We start from the raw sequence: 25,262 nt of genomic DNA on the forward strand, positions 1-25,262 counted from the left end.
GGAGGTGGCAGCTACACACAGAAACCACATGTACAATCATACTTTTTAACAACTCCTATCTGGACAGAAATGAGTCAAAATCTACAGTGTGATTTTGCTCAGTGTCTGTTTCTGTGATGGGAATGGAGCCACATCAAAATCCCAGCAACAACTGCCATTCTGAGACAGCACTGTCTCAAAGGCAACATTGATCCTTTAAGATCCTAATCGTTGACTTCAGCTATTCATCACTTTCACATCCCACAGAGTTGCAAGGAATAGAAAGTACTACTGCAGCTTCTCTTGTCAGCTACCCCCCCCCCCCCCCCGTTCCTTTTCTGCATCTTAATGAAGAATTTAATATAAAGTAATTATTTGCAGATTGTTCACTTACCTCTCAACTGTTAATTTAAAAGAAACAAGCACATAAACCCCTCCAGGAGTCCTAAAACACAATCTCTGTATGCACAGTTATTTTTAGATACCTACGAAAATTGGCCTGTGATAATATGGCAGACAAAAAGGTTATTGCCATTCCACATTTCTAACATCTGTCACTTAACTTTGAAGGTTCAGGTCCCACTATTCTGGATGTGCAAACTGAAAAGGCCGTATGTGTGGGGTGTACTCTGAAGCTGAGCGTACATATGTGAGAACAGCATAAGAACTTTCAAAACCATACATGACAGAAAATTTCAAATTGTTTGACTATCAGATACCAGAAGAATAATAGTATTAACAAGTGACATTTTCTCATTTTTAAAGCTCTGTTTTAGAGATGTGAGCTCTTGTGCTTCAGAAGTAGTTACTGGAAACAGAAAGAAAGGTTGTCTGGGTTACTACCAAAATACTATCCATGTAGTCTGAAAAGGGATTACATGTTTTAAATCACCACCTTGGTAGCTGGTTTTTAATAAAGCTCCAGCTCTCTTTGGAAAGATATTTTTTTTTTCTGGCTTCCCTTCTCTATCTATGGCTATTTTCCCTCTTCCCAATTTTTGTGTGCATGTAGGGGGAGGTGTAGAGAAAACAAAAAGGCAAACATCTGCTACTGCCATGTGTCTTCCAGCTACTGGATGGGGCTGGGATATAGAGAGAATGAGTCTTTACAGCTCTACAAGCTCACCTTCTACCTCCACACCTCAACAAGCAGGATAGGAACACTAACACTATCTCTCATCCTCTTTGTGAGCTGCAAAGAACTAGTAGAAAAAGACTCTATTCCCCTTCTTTCTGAACATTTTGCATCCCTTTTACCAGCATCATCCAGACATGAGAAGGACACCAGCTAATGAATTATGATCTGCAAGGACCTCCTTGGCAATTCTGCTTGCCAGCAAATATGCGAATATTAGCAGAGGGAAGTATCTAGTAGCACTAATGTACCTCATCACAGCTTTGAGCTGCTACATTTAGTAAAAAAAAACTTGCTGTAATTTAAGGGAAAAAAACAGTGCCCCACGGATGCCTATCTTCATGACGACATGGGACACAATCACAGAAAGGCTGAGGATAGGAAGAACCTTTGCAGATCACCCAGGTCATCTCCCCTGATCAAAGCAGTGTCAGCTAAAGCAGGTTGCTCAGGACTGTATTCAGTTGGGCTTTGAGTATCTCCAAGGATGAAGGCTCCACAAACTCTGGGCAACATGTTCCAGTGCTTGGTGATCCTCACAGGAAACAAGTTTTTTCCTTATTTTAAAATGGGAATTCCTGTATTTCAGTTTCCACCCATTGCTGCTTGTCCAGTCATTGGACAGGACTGAGAAGAGACTCACTCCATCTCCTTTATTCTCTCCCATCAGGTACTTATACACATTGATAAGATCCCCCTGAGCCTTCTCTTTTCCAGGCTGAACAGCCTCAGCTCGCTCAGCTTCTCCTCATACGACAGATGCTCCGGTCCCTCAGTCGCCTTTGTGGTCCTTTGTTGGACACTTTCTAGTATTTCTGTGTCTCTCTTGTACTGAGGAGCACAGACCCGTACGCAAGCACTCCAGATGTGTGTCACCAATGCTGAGCTGAGGAGCAGGATCACCTCCCTCAACCTGCTGCCAATACTCTGTCCAATGCAGTTCAGGATGCTGTTGCCTTTCTTTACCATAAAGACACGTTGCTGGCTCATGTTCAACTTGGTGTCCACAAGGACCCCCCGAAATCTTTCTCTTCCAAGCTGTTCCCCAGCCATTCAGTCCCTAGCCTGTACCAGTGCCTGCAGTCATTTCTCCTCAGGTGTGGGAGGACTTTGTATTTCCCTCAGCTGAACTTCAAAAGATTCTTGTTGGCCCATTTCTCCAGCCTGTCAAGGTCCCTCTGAAGGGCAGCACAACCATCCAGTGTAGCAGCCACTCCTCCCAGTTCTGTATCATCTGCAACTTTGCTGAGGGTGCACTCATTCCATCATCCAGGTTTATTCATAAAGACACCTTTTTGTGCCACACACCCCCCCCCCCCTTTTTTTTTTTAACCTGTTTTGCAGTGCAGTAACTGACACTTCTACCTCTCCCGTAGAGGCTTGTCTACTCACTGTAACAAAGTAGCTTTTTTAGTCCTGCACAAGGCCCAGTAACTTAATAATTATGAACTCTAGAGTCAGGTCTGATAATGTCCAGGCTTCCTTTATAGACTGCGAGAATTCATACTGCTCTTGTAACATTCAAGGTTATTCAGGAATTGAAAATTGAGCAATGCAGACACATTACACAATGAATCTTTGATCTGTAAAATCCAACCCAACATGAAATTTTCTTTTTTATGACTAGACTTCATTTATGATTTACTTCAGCTCTGGGTTATTCAGAATCTCAGGAGGTTGCTCCAATAATTCATTTTGAAATTTTGAACACTGATCCATCAGAGACAGGACAAAATTATAGCTCACTACTAAAGTCAAGCAGAAAAAGAACATCTGCTGTTGAGAACAGAGCTGGATCAGCTGTGAGCTTTTCCACTGGGAAACTCATAAAATGAGCTACTAGAGAGTTCAGCATGTGTTCTTGTAAAGAAGGAACAATAGGAAATACTTTCACTTATTTATTCTTTAGAAGTATCCTAGAGAGCAGCAATTAGAGCGTACATATCTTCCCCAGTGTGGACACAAAACACAGAGAAAAAAATAATTAAAACAGTATTAATAAAAAACCTTTTAAACCAAAGTTTCCATTATATAGTGAAATCAGTTAGTTCATTTAGTCCTCACTCTTGAAGACATCTTCCAACACTAACATCATTATGGAAACTCTGTAAGGAAGGTTAGAGCAGCCCACATCCTCTGGCAGTGCTACTATTAATGTACCAGTGGAAGCATCCTGGCTGAAGGCTAGGCATAATTAATCATGTTCATTCAGTAATTTGGTTCATCTCTGAAAACAGGAAGGTAAGAATTTATAATGATTGTGTTCAACAATTTGTTTGGGGAGGCAAGAAATACCTCAAATACACATACGCAATAAGTGAAATGTAATATGTTACTGGAAATGAAAAGAACACCTTGTGGCACAGCTCTCAGCTTTTAGTATTTGTGAGGAGCCAAAATGTAGTCTCTCATCATCACAAAAGTAACGGTGCTACATAATTTTAACATGTTTTGGTTTTGTTTTTTCATTACAAGGAAGCTAGCTGTATCACCCATTAATATGTTGGCCATCGCTTCCTTTCATAAGACCCTGTCTTCAGTTGCTTATACTTTTGCGAAATTAAACATTTGCGCTGATGTTTCCCCTTGCAATGGTTAGCCTGTATTCCGAAAATTATATCCAGCACAGCCATTTCCAGCAGACTAAGGCACACTTACTCATCAGTAACTACTAACCTCTTGAGATGTACTACTCTGGACTCAGAACATTCTCAGTGTAATTTTTGTTTCAGAGACTGGCATATGGATGTCCAAATTTTGGCGTTTTGAAGAATTTACAATCTGAAAACATACAGATAGTTTAGCTTGTGCTAAAGTAGAGGACTTAAATTTCATCAGATTAAATTCTCTGAAATTCTCTAAATTTCTCTATGGGTACTTAAAGGTAATCAGCAACTTTAGCTGTCAGATGCCAATAAATTTTAAATCCCCATAAATCCAACAAACAAGTATAACTGATGCCGTAAGCATTTTTCCTAACAGTTTGCAACTGGAGAACTAAAAAAAAAATAACGCACATGAACAAAATCTCTTAACTGATGTCTTTTAATCTGAAGACCATAAGCGTCTGAACTACTTCAAAGGAATTTATAAAGAAGTAATTGAGAAATATAAGCTGTAGCCAGTATATGTTGCCATTGCATAAAAACAGGTGCATATGCAAAAACATATGCCAGCCATTGCATAAAAACAGGGTGCAATACAAGAGCAACAAAAAAATAATGAGAACTGATGGGCCAGAAAGATACATTGTAGAATGAGAGAAACCCAGGCAGATTAAGGGGTGTTTCAGGAGTCTGACCACTCCAGAGCGATAAAGATCCACTTCCTCTGCTCCAAATGACGGCAGTTCACAATCTCATCCTCTCAATTCAATTGCCATAATGAACCTGTATCTGCGCCACAGAACTGGATACGCGCTCTCCAGTCTAAGGCCCCACTTGGGGGAAAAAAAAAAGACAGCATATCGGCTTCTTCCACTATCTCTGTTTTTCAAAATACTATATCAAATGTCAACATACCTAACTGCTTATGCTCTTAGCTGCTTCAAGGAATCATTTCACCAGGATAAGACTTCAGACTGCTGTTTTCATTTCAATGCTGATTCCTTTTCCAAATTGCACTGAATTGCAGTATGGCTACAATCCTATAAATTACAACCTTCCTGAACAGGAACTTGCTCACTGAATAAAGTAAAACACAATTTAAGTTGAATATCAGCAGCAACTTCTCTTTTATGTCATGCAACCCGACTCCACCACTAGCAGCAAGACTTGCACTACAAACCTGGGAGGATTAACAGTCAAGACAGGTTTTCAAGAAGAAAGGCAGTATTTCTGGATATCTACATTGAGCTCCTGCTTAGCTATGAAGAACATTGACATGACAGAGTGACTGTGTCCTAGGAAGAAGGCTGTCACTATCCAGCTTCCAGTCCACTTCTGTCCCACTGCCGATCATTTTGGGATGGAGAAGCTGACAGAGAAGGTGATTCATCGAGTGGCTGACACCATTTAAAAGGCTTTTCTCCATCCTGTAAGTGACGGATATGGGAGGCTGCAGGAGGTTTGCCTGCACCTTCTGTGTTACAACTGCTGGTACAACATATCCTGTCTTTCATCCTCCCAGCTTTTAGCCTCTTACAGCTTATTGCAATTTCTCCATCACACTTCAAGCTCTTGTGAATCACTACGGATATTTTATTGCAAATTGCCAGCATGGAAGGATGTACAGCCCTGAGGTTCCCCACCCCAGCTCTTGCCTAGCCAAAGCCATGCAAGACAACAAATATATTCCTGGTGCTGATCCTTCTGAACTGATCTCTGTTGTACTTTAGAAACATTGGTTCCATGGCCTAAATGCACATCCTGACAATGCTGACTACGCACAGAAGCTCTCTGGTCATCTCCTGAGCAGTGGTGGTGGTACATTGGTGAGCAAGAGCAGTCTCTCTCAGGTGCCAAGCTCATTACCACCCTATTCCCTTCTCACTTGTTTGTTAGAACAGCAGGATAGAAAGCCTGGGGGACAAACAGAAATGGTCCCACAGTCAGTGGCCTGTGGCTCAACTCCTCAATTCTAGGAGAAGCAAGGCCAAATCTCACGCAGATTATTCCTTTGAGGTAGATTTCTGCATTACATCATTCTTTTGCTGCATTAGAAAGGAAAGAATTATTTTATAGACCATTTCATAATCCCCTTCTCAGTCTTCTGCACCTTTCCTGCTGTGCAGAAGCAACTCTCCTTCCTCAGCCCCCGTTCCATATTCCAACCAATCCACAACCCTCTCATGAGGCTTCTTTCTTGAAACATCCCAAACTCCACACATCTGTGCTCTGCCACTACAGCTTTGAAAAACTGCTGAAAGGGTAATGTGAGGTTTTATTAGCAATGATTAACTGTAGAAACCCACAAAAACATACTTAACAGGAAACTTTTTGAAAAACAAAACAAAAAACAAGCTGTTTTTTTCAGGTATAGTAAGAGGGATTGGGTCAGGTACAAATATCACTGTTGCAACATGTCCCAGCACGAACTCTGCTTCAGGCATGTATTCCCCATGGGCCTTTCTAAGGTGAAGGCTGGGGGAGAGATGAGCTATGAGTGAAAAGGCTGTAACGCCTGGATGCGTGGATTTGAATAAGCTGGAGATACAAGTGGAGCTGGGGGCTTCTGCTGAGCTCCTGCGGTCACTTGCACTGCTAGTCCTGCAGCCCATCTGACTGACATGCCACACGTCTTCTAAGCAAATGCAGTGATACAAGGCAGCGCATTACCTCTGCTTTGGCTTGCATTGCATCTCCACAGTTGTGTGTGTTTATTATTCTGCTGCCACTGAAACCTCCTCGAGAGACCATGTGTTGTGGTGCTGCCATGTGTAAGCACAGCACCTGGGAGACAGATTGTGCAAAAGGAATAACCAGGCAAAACCCACCAGGCACGAGCACTTGAAAGGAAAGGAACTTCTTGGCTCCAGGTGACCCTGGCTCTTTTGCACACTTTCCTAATCCTTAGGCAATCTGAGAGCCAGGGAGGCCTGCACAGTCCCACACCAACTGCTCCAAGACCTCCTCTCCCAATACTGCTGCTTCATCCCCTTCTCTATGGAAGGATTCGTGACCTTGGCACAGAAAGGAGGCACATACCAAGACTCCTTGCTGCACTGAAGGTTTTCAGCAAGTTCCCTGATAATGTCCCACTTGTAAGCCAGGCTCTGCCATGGCTCTCCCCTATACAAACATCCATACTGATGCAGTCATGCCTGCTGTTGAGATGCAAGAAATGCTGTCTTGCAAAGCCTTGTGCTTCCTCAGCATGAAATTCCCAGCAAAGCTGGTTCTGGCTGAAAATAATCAGCAGTACCATACTGCTGTCAGGCTGCTAGATGCAGGGGCAGCTGGACAACAGCAAGGAAAAGTCTGAATTTCATGGACATCTGACAGAAAAATAAAGAACAGGACCTCCAGACTTCTCATAAAGGTATCAGACACGATGTGTCAATCCTCATGGATGGGTAGGGGTTATGAGTGAGGACTATTGAGAGCAGAAAGGCAGGATGCAACTAACAAAACACTCTGTGGATGACTGGGCCATCAATTACAACCCCCCCCCCAAAAAAAAACACACCAAAAAAAACCCACCAAAAAAACCCAAACAAAAAAAAAAAAAACCACAAAAAAACAAAACAAGAAAAAGAAAAAAGTGAAAACAGAATTCCCAATCCTGGCAAAGTGAACCTCTTCCATTTCTTTACAGCAGCTTTAATCCATCAGAATTACTTCATACATGGACACATTGAAAATATGGTAGCTGCATGATGTAATGTTATATCAGGCTCTCCCTCAGAAAATCCCTTGATTTATCATTTCACAGAGTTATGACTCAAGTCATATTGGCATCAGTTTATCTGCTGTTTAGCACCCTGCATAGGCTGTAGCCTATGCGAGTTTCTCCTATCTGCTGGATGAGTGGTAAGAAACAGGACATTATACTGCAGGTGCAAACTGCCTTAGGCATAGCTGTGCTGTAAATCACTGGCAGGTAAGAGAGGCATCATTTCATGGGATTTACACAAATTCACCAAAATCTAAACCAGTGACTTTATGGAACTGAAATCATTATCATTGTTTACACTGCTATAAGCATGCATTTCTAGCTAAAGAAATATTACTGATGCATTTGTTTACCTGCACAGTACATTTCTTTTAATAATCTATAATTATATAAATCTGTATATCAATTATTGGGTTACTTGGCTTTCATATTGCCATATAAATCTAGTTCCTGTTTTTAAATTCACAGTCATCGATGAAACAATTAAGTTTCCACATGGGCTAATGTGTGAAAATTCTTCCTGTCCCAGGACTGGTAACAAATAGAACTTAGGCTCAAAGACTACAGCTCATGAAATCTACAGGGAATTTCAAGCAGAGGGAAATACTCAACATCCTTACAGCAAATATTTAACTTCTCATCACTTCTGGCACATTTGGTTACCACAGCATTTTAAATGCATATCCATTCAGTGAAATCATTCTCAGTTGCAGCTATCAGGGATAAAAAATTAGGATCAGTCCAAGAAACAAATCCTCACATACATACAACACGCAAAACAAATAGACTATTACTCCTCAAACCTGTCCTGAAACTTCAAGACAGACTTTCAGGCAATCCAATCTGCTGAACAGACAAGGAAGGAAGACATTCATAAATTATTTCCTTAGATCTATAAAGGTAGTTCCTTCTGAAATTATTGAGACATATAAAGTTATTCAAGTTTCAAGGACTAAGAGATACTACAGTTTGTTGAATAGAGGCTAATATATAATTCATCACCATTTTGCTTAAATTTGCTCATGCAAAACACCCACAGGATAAAACACCCACATATAAAAATGTATGGCTAGATAAGAAGTTTCTCACCAACTGAAAACAAAAAAATCTAATTCAGGGTTAACAGTCAAACCCACTTTCCTCACTGTCACACACACAAAAAGTAAAAAACCAACCAAAAAATTCCTTTGTCACACGAGATCCTGGAAACCATGGAGACTTCTGTGATGTAGGTGTACGAGTGTAAATGATGCTCAAAAGGTTAAAAAAATTCTATAATACCTCTCCCCCCCCCCAAAAAAAAAAAAAAACCCAACCAAAAAACCAACCAAACAAAAAAACCCCACCCTAAACTACCCAACTATATTGTCTATAACCATCGTATCTACTCTTGGTTTTTCTCTACCCCTACTTCCCAGCCTGCTCACCCTTGACTAAACAGTTCGGGGGCTCTTTCTATTTGATGTAAATTATGTAAGATGAGGAATAAAAAATCACTTGATGACTTTTAAAAGATAGAAAGTACATTCAATAGAGTATCAGACTCCACTGTGGACTTACCGCTCCCACATCCTTAAAAGTCAGATCTGCCATATTATTTTAAACTCAAAATAAGATCAAGCAAAAAATCCCACTTTCAGAATTCCATTTTATTTCTTTCCTTTAGTCTTTAAAAAAAAAATAATGGTAATACAGTAAACCAGTTGGGAGAGGTTTTGTCATTTGTTAACATAAACACCTTTCATCTCCTCTGAATAGAGAAATAACCTGCAATGTTACTACGTACCTATCAAACTATAATATAATTTCCTCAAGGCTAGCCTGGAACATAGTATGCTAGTGCATTCCTTTAAGGACTAATTAATGAATTTGCACCAAAAGGCAGAGCTATTTTTTTTATACAGTACCTATGTGAACATGTGAACAGTATCAGCCTAAGACACTCAAGAATTTGCCTCTTTGTGTTGCCATCTTGCACAGTAACTGCATTTTCCAATGAGGCACTGTTGAGCAAGGGAAAGAACAAACAGAGCAGCCCCACTCCACCTGTGCCACCCAGCATAAGGAGCAGTATGAACAGCCAGAGAAATATCTATGTGTTTGAAGCTGAACATCATCCTCCCTCCCTCAGTTTACCCTCCACCAACCATTAGAGTCACACTACGCTCATTTCAGTTCCATCTACGTGCATCACCTACTGAGTCTCACTTCTCTCAAAGTGGTAGATGCATCAAGGAAATTTCCTTTTCTCTTTTAAAACCCTCCAGAGGCATTGAGGGGCTGATGATGGAAATGATACACAGCTCAGTGCAGTCAAGCACACCTCACACCTAGGTAAAGAATACTTATTTTTCCCAGATATGTCACACTGTAACACAGTATGATGCAATGCAACATCAGGGTTAGAGTGATTTAAAGGAAACACTGGAACAGTGAGGCAGACATACAGCTTTCCTTTGAAATGACGTTAGTGTCTCTACATCTTTTTAACAGAAACAAGATAACAAATGACTCACTTCCGAACAGTGCATTTATTTACCCCTCTTCTACCAGGAGATTTAAGAATGCCAAATTGAACTGGATCAATTCAATTCAATTTCAACACAATGACATTGTATTCATCAATCGTGCCTTATTATTTCTATGGTGCATTTTTTTATTATGAATTACATATTTGAGCCAGTTTAACTGCTAGCAAACCAAAGTAGAAGAATTACCTGTTCAGGAAAAATTGATATTTCTGAAAGAGGGCTTTTAAAATTTGGTATTCAAAAGTATAGCAAATTGATATGGTGGGAGATTTAAATTAGAAAAAGTAAAATGAGAAGGCATTATGTTTAAAAAAATACAACATTTATTTAAAAGGAATATTCTTATTTAAAGAATTTAAAGAATAAAGAAAACTTAGGCCTGATGTGACAGGATGTGACAGCACAGTATTTTCTTACTAACCTGAGACAGATCTCTAGATGTTCACAGTGTTGGCTTTAAAATCTACAACTCTATAAAATACAGCATGTAGTCTGCCCTTCCCATCTCCCTCTCAATGGAAAGGGTACAGGAGGAACCTTCTCAAAAAACGCGAAGTAATTCTGTAGTCCATCCTTTGTTCTGTTGAAGAATATTCTCCCAAATTGCCTCTTTCCCACTGATAAAGGCATCCCTTCACAGTCAACCACTTTATAAACAAAAAACTAAGTTGGAACATGTAATAAGCTACTACCTCACTTTCCTTTCAATATTATTTCTAGAATTACTTCTTTTAGTGTTTTTACAACCCAAGACAGACATTGAAAAAATTTCACAGAATCCTGGAGTGCCTGGAGCAAGAAGTAGGAAATGTAATAATTGTACATTCATCACATCTTACTCCTATTTACAGTGATGGTGCTTGCTCCAAACAACATCCCACAATTTTTACATTACATCTGCTTTTCCCAGCAGATATTTACATCTTTTCTTTTTACATCTGCTTTACTCTCATCCTTGTTAACATGCTTTACATGATGCATCAAGATGATGCTGAAAATGCTGAGGTTCTGCCAATGCATTATATCTACTTGTAATCAGTGATTTCACACACATATACATACATGCAAGATACGAAATGCAACAAAGACATGCACCGAGAAACCCATTAGCAGTAGACTACACTTTTCCTCAGCCACTCAGTTAAAAACCTTTAGAAAATCTTTAGAAAACCTTTAGAAAAGTCTCATTTTTTAGACAGTTCATTAAATAAGTCTGCATTAGTGGGCTGCCATGGCACTTCCACATTCACAAGCACATGCTCTTGCAAAATCAGCATTATCAACATTTTGCACTATTCATCATGGAAATGACAAGTAATGACCAGCTGGTTCTCGCTGTATGCAGAGGACCCCGATCACCACCGTTAAATCACCATAAAGCTCTTTACAGTGGCATTACGAGGAAAGACAGAGACACAACAGATTCACCAGAGCACAGTACCTGGTCAGTAGTGGGAATCGACTCCCATCTACGCTTCAGCAAGTACAGAGATTTCCGGCTCATGATTTTGAATCTGCTCTAGAGGTTTTGCCACACTTGAGAAAAAGGCTTCTCCCAAACCAGTGTGAAGAACCTTATTTCTGACTCCTGTGCTTCATTGCTGTAGGCGGCAGAGCTCCCCGATGCACACAAGTTTTTGTGAGCTGCAAGGTTGAGACGGGTTACGCCTAAGCTTCTCCTGTTTCTCTAAAGCATCAGTCTCCTTGTAGTGCCACAACAAAGGGAATTGGGTGCGATAGTGAAAAGCCTAGCTTACACTGACGAATTACCTTGCAAAAGCCTGAAGTAGGTAGACAACACCAGACGCACTCAATCTGAAAATAGCTGTTGCTTAGGAACTGGAGGGGTAAAATGCAGCACCTCAGATATATAACTGAGAGCTTTTATATTTAAAGAGAATTAAAAACACTGGACCTCTGTGTTTCTCTCCCAATTATCATCCCTTTATAACGTTAGAGGAACGATCACTCAATTCCACTGACTCCTGGGGCTACACCTACATCTTCAGCAAGCCAAACAAGTCTTGATGACACAGCAATAAATAACTCCCACACATTCAAGGTCCCTTGTAAAAACGTGTGCACAAAGCGTGCCATGGGTCCCACCTGAAATATTTTAGAAGCATCATATTAAGTTTTGGTAGAATAACTAAAATACAGTTTGCATATTTTTTTTCTGCAGAGGGATAATACGCCAAGGATGAATTCTGCTAGTCACATTTTCTTGTAGCATGTACTGATACTAGAGATGGGTATGAGTATTTTCCCCTCACATGAGTAAGATGATGTGGGTTTACAGACTGCATGTGCATACTTGAAGGAAACATTTCTTTAGGTGGGTTAAACATTCCTAAACACTAGGACTTTCTTCAACTTGGAACTCAATTTCAAAGTTTCATGCCTAAATCCTAACTGTATTAATTTAAAAAATTAAACATGGAACATAATGAAATTCACTTTGCACTTTCTGCTTGATTTCAAATCCAGAGAGTAAGTTCTCTGCATGAAGCATTTACAGCAGGAAGTGTTAACTTCAGAGATCAAAAAAAGAAGGGGGGGAAAAAAACCAGGAACTCACTGCTCTTTGTAAGGCAACCTATAATTCACTCTAATTACAGCAGCCTTAATAGTATAATTATTCTAAAAGAAAAGGAATCCTACAACATACACACATACATATACATATATGTGTGTGTAATCTATAAAAAAGCGAGTGCAGTGTGGAAGTCAGAAGCAAGTTAAATATTCTAAGGACAGCTTTTTACTTGTCCCATTTACATTCTATTGAATTGCAGATGCTTATCAGGAGACAAACTCCTGCAAACAGGAATTCCCATAAGCCTCTGTGTATTTCATCTGATATCCATTGCTACCTGTAACTACATCACTTTGCATTTAACACCCACATCAGAAAAGGAACGTATTTTTCAAGTGGGTCATTAAAAAGTATGACATGCACTGTAGCAGTTTCCTCTCATCTTTCAACACATACCATAGAAAACCTACTAGTTCTTAAAATCTTAACAGGATTAGAATTTTGTTTAATAAGTCTTGGTAGAATAATTTTATGAGTTTATATGTGGATTTTAGTTTTACATTATGGTAAACCTGGGGTTCCACTTCCTTTTCTTACAAGTGACATTGCTAACACTCACACATGCAGGGGGCTTCCTAAGATACTTTCTTCCCACTTTCATTGCTTTACTCGGTAAGAATTAAAAGATCATGGAAGACTAATAAGTTGGCTTCCAATAACATAAGCCCAAACCCTTTCCTTCCCTCTCACTACTTGCCTACCACCTGGCTACCACTGAGACCTGTCCTCCCAAATCCCATTTTTGTGCTGGAGGAAAGCCCCGCAGATCTACGGAAACACTGTAAGCAACTCTGTGGCAGATTCTGCAGGCACTTGCCAGTCCATCTTTAAACACCTGATGTCTTAGATTTGACTACTCATCTTAATTTTTAAGCAAGATCTTCTTTAACAAAGGGCACATTCATTAAGGACACACACTGGCAACGATGCAACCAAATCACAAAAGGATAAAACAGATCTCTTATATTACATGCAAAAAACCTGAACATCCTAAATTTCTCCTAACCTTTGAGGGAACTAGTTAAATTAAGTAACACTACTCTTATGACAGACAATTTTCAGAGTCATGTAAAAGAGTCTAACGCTACAGTGGAATAACTGAGGCTTATTTTCTTCCCCCTAATGAAACTTTTCTTCCTTGCTTCTTGTGACTGGGCACTAGGACACCACATGGTAATTAGAGAGCTTGGGTCATTTTCTTTTTCCACCTTAATCAAGATCCTTTAACATTTCTGTGGTACGTTGCTACTTTTACAAGGTTCTTCCAAGATTTATTACAATTAGCTTCCTAGAAGCTTTGCAGAACACCTATACAGCACAAATGAAATAAAAATGGGCTTACAGGATGAAATTGGTTAAAACTATACACTTGTTTTTAGATGGATTTAGAAGGAAACACCTCACTGCTCTGTAAGGAAAATGCTACATATCCAGATTCTATCCTGTTTCAAGGAAAACGTGCTTGGGGGTGAAGTATTTTTGCTTATTTTTCTAAAAAAATAATATTAAAAGACATTCTGCCTAAGAAAAAAAAAAATCAGCAGGAGGCTTCTACATTAAAACCTGATACAGAGTTTTCTAGAATAATGGTTTTAATAATTCAACAATATCTTTCAGGTAAGGTTCAAATGACTGCACAGGCTGACCTGCAGAGAGTGCCACTGAACTCCTCCTCATCCCCTTTTTTAAAAGCAATCAACAAAATGGTGGTGAACTATCTAAAACATCACACAAGGAAGGAACAAAACCATTCTCAGAAGGACAGAGAAGTTTTTAAAATTTATATAGAGTTATCGTCTCACAACTGCCTCCTCCTCAGCCTCTACTGAAATCCAGGGAACTTCATCTGCACGTTTAGTAACCAGTTATCTCATTTTTCCCAAGTACAAACATCCCTACCAGTACCCAACAAATGGTGTTACTTGCACTCCATGTAGATGGGCATTTGCAGCAACAGACTTAACGCCCACAAGACCTCTCCCTTTGAAATTAGGCCATGCTATGCCAGCCCTCCTTATTCTCAGCAGGGGCAAAAAAGAGAAACCAGACAATTTATTAATTTCTCTGGAACCTTCCTTGGAAGAAACTGTAGCCTCATGAGGACAAATACTTAAAAAATTCTTTGGCAACTACTTCATACTGTGAGTTCACTTATTCAGAAAACTCAAAACGGATCTATTAAACAGCCCAAGTTCAATTTCCTATAGAAAATATGGGTTTGATAGTCAAATTGATCTGTCTTATCTTTAATTTAAAATCTATTTGGACCAGAATGATACCACTTACCTTCCACCTAAATCCCTTCTCTAAGGTATTTTATTGGCTAGCTGTAAACCTTCAAAAATTTCTAGCCGACAATAAAAATACCCTTCAGGCATGGAGGCACATAGCAAACAGGATGTATTAGGCAGGAGGACTTCGACAGGACTTAGGCTTCCATCTCTGATGCAACACTAGCACAGACTTCATATGCACTCCAGTCAGCAGTCTTGAAACATGTTGCTGAATAGGCAAAACATTAAGACTGCAGGGCATGGTTCAGAGCATACAAAAAACTACCCATATTTTCATATTCATACAAAAATTACATGAACGTTTGTAATAATGCTAGAAATGTTTAAGAAGTCTGTCACCTTAAGAGTCCTTCAAGTGACTGCCTTCCTCTCAACAGTATTTTAGAGGAGTCCAATTTACCTTTCAGTGATTGGATCAGAAGAACACAACATGATCAACTAGCACACCAGATGAGGCAAGAGAGATTATACCCTGTACAGGTCTTACTTTACTGGATAGAATGTCCCTGATTTCTGAAATTCCTGTTTCCACTGAAAACAAGCTTGCTTTCTGGTGGGTGTTTTTTTTTAATTTTTTTTTTTTGAAATGACAGACTAAAAAAATCAGATCTGCAATCCATCTTAAACTGTTTAATGAAATACTGAATTTCCTGCAAACTTCAAGATGGTTTTGAAATGAGATGTAGAAGCTTAGAAGAACAGAAAAAAAGGTAAAATCCTGCAACAGTAAGGGCAAAAAAAGCAAAATTTAGTGAATCAATTTTACATTCAAAATAGTAAATCTTGTCTATTAAAATAAGTAACAACTTCCTGATTAACATATGATATTTTCTCATTAAAAAGGCAGGCACTCAAGTGATTTTTCCAAGGGGCATTATGAAGGTTAGGCTACTGTTCTACTGTCCTACTGAGATTAAGGTTGCAGGTATGGAGCTCCACAGCAGCAGAGCCTGTTTATTACAGATTTAGAAATAGATGTTTATATTAATATAAAAATCCTTTGCCTGAAGGAAAAGCAATTCCAAAATACTGGAGCCCTAATAATGTATTTATGTAATTTCAAGACCAGATTGGAAAGACTGCTTTACCCAACAAGGAAAATTCTTGAATATTGGTAACAATGTCTCCTTTGCAGCAACCATAACTCTGTAGACAACTTAAAAATGTTTCAGCATGATGCCATTAACACTACTAGCACAGCTTCCTTTCAATGATGCGTCAAGAGCAAACCAGCAGCTACACATGGCTTTTCTGCACCTCCCCACACAGTTCTAACACCACTAATCCTTTTATTATTGAAGAAGGTGAGAAGGCCATCCAAGTTTTACAAGTTTGTCAGGTTTAAAAAAAAAAACCCCAACCACCACCACAAAACATACATTATTTGAAATTGCATTCCCTTGCCATCCTGATGGAGACAGCTGAGTAAGAAATGCTTTCCCAATATATCTAATACAACTTTCTGCTACTGAAAGAAACTTTCTGTGCATGACTCAGCTCTGTCTGGATCAACTGTTTGGATTACAGATCAAAAATTATATTAATGGAAGCTGTCATGGTTTTATGCTTTTTTCCATTGATTTAATTCTGCAAATATTAACAAAATGAACAATTTTGCCAATCTCAGATGGAAAATTTGCTTGAATACCTCAAACTTACAAAAAGCCAAAACCAAACATAAAATACTGAGCAACTGACCTGTGAGCCTCTGGGTCCTCGTTTGTGATCCCATTCAGAGTGCCCCATGAGCTGAAAAACACAGAAAAGCACAGGTAAATGAGAAATTGCACTCATTAGCTTTAATTGAATCATTCACGCTTTTATATCTATTACATGTTTTCTTTGAAGAAACCGGTTTGCTTTTACAAAGTATTTCACACAGCTTTTAGCTTCATAATGAGGGTGAGAAGACTTGGGAGTTATTACTGTAACTTTGTACCTTTACATTCAGAGCCAAAACATACCTAGCATCACAACACTGCTCATGCCAACAAAATTCCCACTTCCATAGATTCAGCTTTATCCAAACGTTTAATACTGATCTGGTAACAGGAAAGCTGATATATCAACAAGGAGATTACCAAAATCAGGGGACATTTGATTAAATAGCAGATTTTATACCAGTCATGAAAGTTAGCGGTGGCTTTAGTTCTGTCTCACCATGGTATTATTCTCAACGTTAAAAAAAAGCAGAGGTACACCCTCTAAAGGAAAACAGGTTGGGGTCATTATATTGCAGAAGAAAGCAAAGAGAGAGCTTAGAGATGGTGAGTTCTTGTGGAAATTAAGAATTGTGATGGTAAATAGCTCCTCAAGTTAAAGAGAAGGCAAGCATTAATTACAGCCCAAATTCAGCTCTCAAATCCCCTGTCCAACCCTACAGGAGACTGTGTTGTGAAAGAAGTGGTCAGACATTGGATGGTAGAGATGGACTCCAGAAAAAATGGTCTTCTCCCATCTTTTTTCTAATACATAACTGTATGCCACACAGGCACTCACTCTTTCTTTAAGTAACATACAATTTGCATACAGCAGCTCTTTCCACAGATGTCATGGTGGGGGACAAGAAAAAGAGGAGAGAGAATACCCAGTAGGCTTTACTACAGCTTTATGTATCCAAAGATTATGGGCAAATGGGAACTGCTGACACTATCCCCACAGCTGCCTAAAAAACCCTGGAAAGCACCAGGGAGTGCCCAGGAACAGCTCCTGCTGCTGCTAACCCTGCCTCTCGGTGCTTGGTCAGCATGTATTCCACCCTGGGAGCTGGCTTTTTTTTTTTTTTTTTTTTTTTTAACAGCTACTCAGGGATGTATTCTGGGCAATGCTTTTTCTTACTCATAGGAACATAGCTTAATGCAAATATAAAAATATGTAAATGAGATAGGAGGGTTAACATGACATGTAATGACTTAACAGTCATGAATATTTTGCTCTATTTTCCCAACATTCTTTTCCAAAGAAAATGTCTTCTCCCAGGTCAGAGGCAGGCAATGGGATTTACAACCTATACTTGCTGCAGAACATGCTTTCAAAACACTCATCCCAGGGCAAAAGATTAAAACTACTTGGAAAACCAAGAACAGCCACATACATCTTATATGAAATGTTTATCTTCTCCATCAACTGCTCCTACTTACTCTTTTGTTCTTCAAGGGCCACTTCATTTCTTTAAGTTATTACTTACAATTACTTACACCCATAACTGGAGACAAGCTGCATGTGCAGGTAGGCATCAAGGATCAGAAACGTCACAGCATTTTTTAACCTGATACAGCCTCATGACTGATTCCCTCGTTTTACTGCAATTACTTCCTTTTTCCATATACTGTCAGCGGAATCACTGGCTGTGCCCAGTTTCCCTGTTTGTTTCTCCATACTGTTATGTTTGCTTATTACTGTATGAAACCAAGCTTTGATGTTTATGAAAGCTGGCCTCTCAGTAAATAACTGGCATGAAAAAGCTACCAAAGGATGCATCTACCAAAGGTTATGTGCTTCACAGAACCTCTGCCAAAACCCTCATACCTGTGCTTCCTCCCTGACTCCTGCCACTCTGGACCAAGAAAACCTCTTCAGTTTTAAATCCTCAGCCCCTATGCCTTGTGGGGAAGTGGTGCCCACTTTCTTAATTTACTTGGCTAAAAAAAAAATTAATTTAGCATGAGTCTGACCACCTGTGATTCCCAGCATGATAAGGGATATCTTTACCTACAGCTTCCTACCAGAGAAATTAGCACCAAAAATATGCCTGTTATTTCACAGTTAAGAAAAGATTAATATTACAGCCTGGCTATGGTTACTGTGGTTCTCCAGACTCTATAGACTTTTTGCAGCATGTACCACACCATCAAAACCAAGCGTAGAATGAGATTGCACTGCCAGGTTTTTCATGGATTTACCCTCACCAAATCCATAGTTTACTGAAAAGCTGAGTTGCTTTACTATTGCCACCAAAAAGAAGCAACACAGTAAAGAGTCAAGCTTGGAGTTATCTCTCCCATTAGAGGAGATACACCAAATATAGGGATGCTTACAGTCCAGCCAGTCCCAGGAAACCAGACTGACATGTGCCAGGGGTGGTTACGTGTGATCACCACCAATCCTCAAGCCCAGATCAAGTCCTCTTAAACATTCATTCTTCTTCAGGCATGGTTTGCCCACCCTGTTCTCTGTTCACCAGTTACTGCCTTGTGCTTCACATGTCCACACAATTTTTCAGCCCCTGCAGTGTTCTCCCATTCTTCCCCAGACCCACATCCAGACCCTGATCTGCTCCTCTTTGTCCACAGCTTGCAGGTGTCTTTTAGTCCATCTCTAGCTCTGCTCCTCTACCAGGTGTGGGCAACCCTGGGGTTGCAGCAGCAGATAACATTACAGTGAAAAATGAGTCTGGATGCTTTAACAACTTGTCCTTGCTCCATTCCTCAGCATCTAACTATCAAAATCACATATTGAAGAGAGGCCAAAATCACCAATGAAGCAACCAGTCATAAATGCATTGCAAGCAACGGAGCGGCCCCTTTCTTATTCCAGCACCATTTTATTACCAAACTGCTAACTCCTCATAGCAAATTACACATCCTGCATTTAATTTCTCTTCAAACATCTTTGTGGAATTAGCCATGTTTGTATTTTTTCTGATAGATCCATTGCCTCTAGTGTAAAAGAACTGCAACATCACTGTTCTCTCTTTGTATGCCACATACTATGCTAGGATGCTCTACTGAGTTAACCCTATGGTTATCACCTGGTAAAATGGTAAGCACAAGGAAGCAAAAGAAGAGTTCCAGGATGGTAAGAGACCTTGCAAATTCTAGGCAGTTTTCAGGCATGGTAGTAAAATTCGTGACCATATGAAGCCAACCTTTTTCTCCCATTTTTAAAACCAACCAAATCTTACTTGGCTTTGAAATGTGTTTCTTCCTCACAATCTAGAAAACAGTTTTCATCTCATGCTAAAATGCTCTTGGCATATCTGCAATGGTCCCTAGTAACAAAAGAGTGAAAATTAAATTTAAGGTATGTCACACTTGCAAACAGGCCTCAAACTTTAAGAAAAAACACAGAAAAAAACCCCCGAGTAGAGCAGCTGTAACAAAATCTCTGCCACGCCAGCATTCTACAGAGGAATGATTGCTTTGATATGACAACCTTCAGCTCAACAAGCCACACTGTGCTAGATTACTGCTAAACCTGGGAAAGATTTTCCTTGAATGGACAAACAGTAAGTGCTGGAGTACAATATGCAGAAAAGGCGGAAAACAAGTAAGCAAGTATGCCTGACCTATTGGGCTACTTGGAAATTGCAATTTCCACAAACTTTATAGAAAACAAAAGATGAAGAAAACGGTATTTAAAAAAAAAAAACCAAAACACAACAAAACAACAAACCAAGCCAACCACAAACACTCAGAAACATAGAGTGAGCATAAATCTACTTGAGTGGATCAAATCAAGTCCTCTTAAACATTCATTCTCCTTCAGGCATGGTTTGCCCACCTTGAGAAATCAGAAAAAAATATAGTTTAATTGGTACTCGCATGAAACCACAAACACGAGTTTGAAATCAGAGGGGTTTATGTTTATCACTAACAGAAGGGTTTGTTTCAGAGCCCACCACCTCCTCTAAAAATTACTATGAATTGATTTGGTCCAGAGTGATGGTAAACAGCCTCACACCATCCAGTTACTTTATCATTCTCACTGGCCAGGCTGCTAAGGCTGAGTATACCAGCAGCAGAAAAGGAGGGGTAAAACCAAAATAAAACTCCCACACAGCTTATATGCATGCAGTCTTTCTCAGAAGGAGAGTATCTACTTCACATTTAATCTAAAACTGCCCTGGAAACCCAGCTCTGACAGTTCTAATACTTAAAGATGAAGGTAGCTTTCAGTAACAAGAACAACTCTTGCATGTTCAAGAATGTGCAAAACCACAGGCTTTGCTAAAGCCAACTGCTTGCTCTACCCTACCAATTGACTAACAGGGCTCCTGGAAAATCAGCCTCCCCCTACCCACCTGAGTGTAAGGACAGTGAACGGAAGAGGAGGCAGGAATGGAGAAGAGCCTAATACCAAAATCACAGTCACAGAGAGAAAAAGTGAAATGGGGCTAGCTTGATCTGAACACGTAGGGTGGTAGCCTGTGCTCCAAAACTCTCACTTTTGCTATAAACACTATGAAATCTCTAGGCCTCGTGGTTATAAAACAAAATTTTAAATGAAAAGCAGATATTCACTAATGCAATGATACCTGCAGAGGAATAAGGAATGCTATAAGGGACTGTCTGCATTAGATATCTGAGATACCCAGGCCGAAGTAGAGCAAAGATATTTAAAAATCAGCATCTTCAGCTCCCACCTCTGTAAATGCAGTTCTTCTCCTGTTTGGTGATTTAATTACAGACCCAGCATATGATTACATAATAACCTCAACTTTCATTAAAATTCATAAACCATAATTCTAAGCCTCCTTAGTATTAGAGAACTGCAGCAAAAGGTGACCCACACATACTGTGAAAGATCTAAGTAAGTAAAAAGACGGAAAGTAAAGAATGCTAATTCAAACCTGTTTAGCTGTTTCTGGGTCTTGTTTTTTCTTTAAGTATTCTCCTTTTCTGGCCTAGGTTTTTGATTTTGGCACCCTTGAACCATCAATACTGCTAACTGTCATGGCTAAAAAAAATGCAGAACAACCCAAAAGACAACTTACAGAAATAAGGACCTCCACAACTGGGCACAAGTGGGAAACCCCCGCAACATCTAGGATACGAGCAGTCCCATGTACATTCTTAGGAAGGGGAGGGAATCCTCAGTAGCAGAATGCAACAGTATTTTGAAAACACAGGGATTTTTATTTAAGCAAATATAACACTTAGCACAGTTTCATTAAAGGGAATGAGGAGATCTTTCCATGGTAAGTACTTAAGAGGACCAATGAAGTTGTATTAGTGTCCAATAAAAGACTTTAAATCAAGTCAGAGCCTATTCTAATTCCATTCAGATTATAGTCTACTACTCCAGAATTTTATTTAGATATTTATTTACACATACACAACGCTTTTACAGTTTAAAAAATATTAGACAGTGACAACAAAGGTGAGCTAAATCAGCCATAACTCACCAAAGCCAGTAAAGAGGATTCAGACAGCCTGAAGCAGGATCACATAGTCCAAAAGCATGTGTCAGGACCTTGTCCCAGCTCACTGGCTTCTTCCCTAGGACTTTAAAGAGTTCAGACTGTAGCTGGACACCACATTTCCATTACAGTAAGTATAAGTGAGCCCTGCTCTCCCCTAGTGAATAAACAAAAGGTGTGCAACAAAGCAAAGCACAGGAATGCTAGAGAAATTGCTCCTCTGTCCCATCTGTGATTGGAAGCCAAACCCTAGCATCCAATATTCTCTGTTGAACTGGCTATAATACATAAACAGGACACCATGAGCTCCCCAAAACACATGGAACCCTGTAAAAATGCCTTTTAGCCACTCCTGCAAGGGTTTAGAACATTTAGTAGCAGCAAAAATTAAATACCAATGAGATTCTGAGAAGTTTTGGCTAGGTAGCCAGCAGTTTAAGAGTTGCTTATATTTGGGAATCAGTGTCCAGTAGAGCTAGATAGGAGCATCCAATCTGGCTGGCACCTGGTTTCAAACTTCACCAAAGTAGCAGAATCTGCATTTAAACGTGAGCATAACATCTTCCCTCTTTGGAAGAGATTTTGTTGAATGGGCATGTTGAGGATGTGGAACAGTGTCTTACTGTTGAGTTCTTTGACTGCCTTCTTAGAGCTTGTGTTGAATGGGGCACAGTATGATACATATTCTCTGACTGAATGGGTATTAGCTATGCTTCAGTCAGGATCATATTTCCACTGGTAAAAAGAAACTGCTTGTTACCAGCATGCAGGCACAAAATGTTCCAAATAAACTCCCTTTTCAGTAACAAAAAAAAAAAAAGCACAAATTATTTCCTTGATTACATATTAGGAGAAACATTTATTTTCACAAATATGCAGGTCATACAGAAACTCACAGGGCTTTTTGGCACATGCTATTTTGAGTAGGATTCCTCTTATTTGCTAGACTGTTCCCTGCACTTTCATGGTCAATCAAGATAAGCTAGGTGATTTAGTGACTGACTTAGGGAGTGCAGTTTGATATGGACACCATCAGGAGGTGAAGCTAAGTGGGCTGTAGCTGCTGAGATTCAGCACTGCCAGATGCTGGTCACACAACAGGGGAGCAACTGCATGGCTGCACTGACCACCTTCTCCACCAAATGGCACGGCTACAGCTTGCCTTGCAGGCATCCAAAGCATCAGAGATGTCTTCCTTGCTGTGTGGTGAGCATGATCATACACAGGCACATGTAGGCTATGACACACAGATAGCAAAGTGCTCCAGTATTTGGAAAAACAATTCCTTTTCCACAACCACTCGCCAACTCCCAGGAACATCTTAAAGCACGAGATGTCAGAGCTGCGCTGTTCAGCCAGACATGTGAGCTGCATGCTCACCCCATCACAGCCTCTGGCTGTGCAATTAGTGGGGAGGAAACTCTCCACCCAAATACTCCCAATGCGTCGGAGCCCTGCAAATCATCAAGGTCAGCCCCCATTCTGAGACTGGTTAAAAAACAAAACAAAAAACCCCCACTAGAATAAACTAACTAAATTAATAAATTGGGTGGGTATGGGCGTGTGTAAGAGTCTTTCAGTTGCTTCTTTATCAAATAAGTTGTTTCAAAGGTTTGTGTGCTGCTGGATAACAACTAGAAACAGAGATAAGATTTTTAAACCAAGGAACAGGCAGAAGTGCTTTGAAACTTGGCATTACTTTGAACCAAAGGCAGGGACAGTGAGGTACAATGATGGGTCTGGAAAGGGGAAAGGAGCTGCAGTGAATGGCTTCCCTGTAGGATGAGCCCGGTGTGGGGATGGAGTTAAGCCCTCTGAAGCTGGTACCCTGGTGAAGCTGGTATCCCCAGAGGGAGCTGGCTCCTCAATCCCTACAGCTCTCTCACAGCCTGCCTGGTAGGTCAAGCAATGAGCCACAGCACTGCCAGAGGCTACACAAAACAGGGGAAAAACATCAGGCAGATACTCTGTTGAGACAGTGAACATGATACTGAGCTGCTGTGGCAAAAGGGAATGGAGAAAATAGAGCACTTGGTGAGGTAAGCTAAGGGGTGACAAACGGGTGCTGCGGCACAGGACAACCCTAAAGGCACCAGCAGTGACTGTCCTGCAGGCACGGTGAAGAAACCATCCCGAGCACTTAACCAGGGACTCAACTCCAAAGGAATAAAAAGAATGAGATCATATCTGGCACTGGGTGAGACGGCAAGAGAGAGACTACATTTCTGAGGACTTTTCTCATGGCAGCATATGACCTTTTAGAATATTTCCAGACAATAAACTGCATCTGACTTCTTCAAGGATCCTGGCTCGCTTGCCTGGGGGCAGGAGGCATAAAGACATACAACACAGCAAACTGGCAGTATGGACAACTGTAGTGCCCCTTGCTCCATATCACTTGTTGAAATGAGCAGCTTTTATCTAGATAGTGTGAAGGTACAGTAAATTTTTTTTAAAAAAAGTAGGTGGGGAAAAGAAATGGCATGGGAATATCCAACTCCAGATCCTGCATCTGGATTTATATACATTTTTGTCAAAACTACTTAAGCAGATGACAGTAGTAAACCAAATCTGTACAGGTTTCTATTATTTTCAGTCCTACCACTGAATGTCTCAGGTTCCTATTAATCTTTCACACATCAAACAGTATTTCAAACAACAGGTTTTGGAGGCAGCGCTGTAGTAAAATACAGAAAAGGAAACAATTTTTGTGTTTGGAGGTTTTTTTTCTTTGTTTTTTTGAGGGGGATTTTTTGTTTGTTTTGTTTGTGTGTTTTTTTTTTAAGAAAAGCAACTCTTACTCATCAGTGATCCCCAAGGACAGGTGCCAACAAACATCTACTTGCAGATGTGGAGCGGATTTCTTTTAGCAAAGTCTTCCTAAATTAATAGTCTTATCTTAATCTGGATATTTAAAAGATTTCCAAGACAAATGAATAAAACAATTAACCTGATCATAGATAATTGCTAATCTGTTCTTTTAAATTTTAATATTAAATACTCATTTTATATAATCCACTATCATATTTAATATTTATTACTAACACTCACATATTATATAGAATATAATTTAGTAACATATTAGTAAAAGTTAATTGGGTTTTCATTTTTAATATTTTAATAATAAATATTTAAATTAATAATCTGGTTACTAATTGGCATGTTGATCTGGTGGACTAGTATTCAACAAACAAAAGCATTCACCAAATTTTCCATGGTCTCACTTTCCCATTCAGAGCACAATCATGTAAAC

At 39.8% G+C, this 25,262-nt stretch overlaps 1 protein-coding gene across 1 annotated transcript in view; it reads right to left on the bottom strand.

Annotated features, from left to right (window-relative positions):
* PDE3A (phosphodiesterase 3A) overlaps window positions 1–25,262 on the bottom strand; it is a 256,342-nt gene that overhangs the window by 86,731 nt on the left and 144,349 nt on the right. The window contains exon 2 of the mRNA XM_040595656.1: window positions 16,567–16,617. Coding sequence (XP_040451590.1) covers window positions 16,567–16,617 — 51 coding nt within the window. The remainder of the gene's footprint in view (window positions 1–16,566; window positions 16,618–25,262) is intronic.

The sequence above is a fragment of the Falco naumanni genome, chromosome 5 (genome assembly GCF_017639655.2).
Source record: "Falco naumanni isolate bFalNau1 chromosome 5, bFalNau1.pat, whole genome shotgun sequence".
Classification (NCBI taxonomy): Eukaryota; Metazoa; Chordata; class Aves; order Falconiformes; family Falconidae; genus Falco; species Falco naumanni.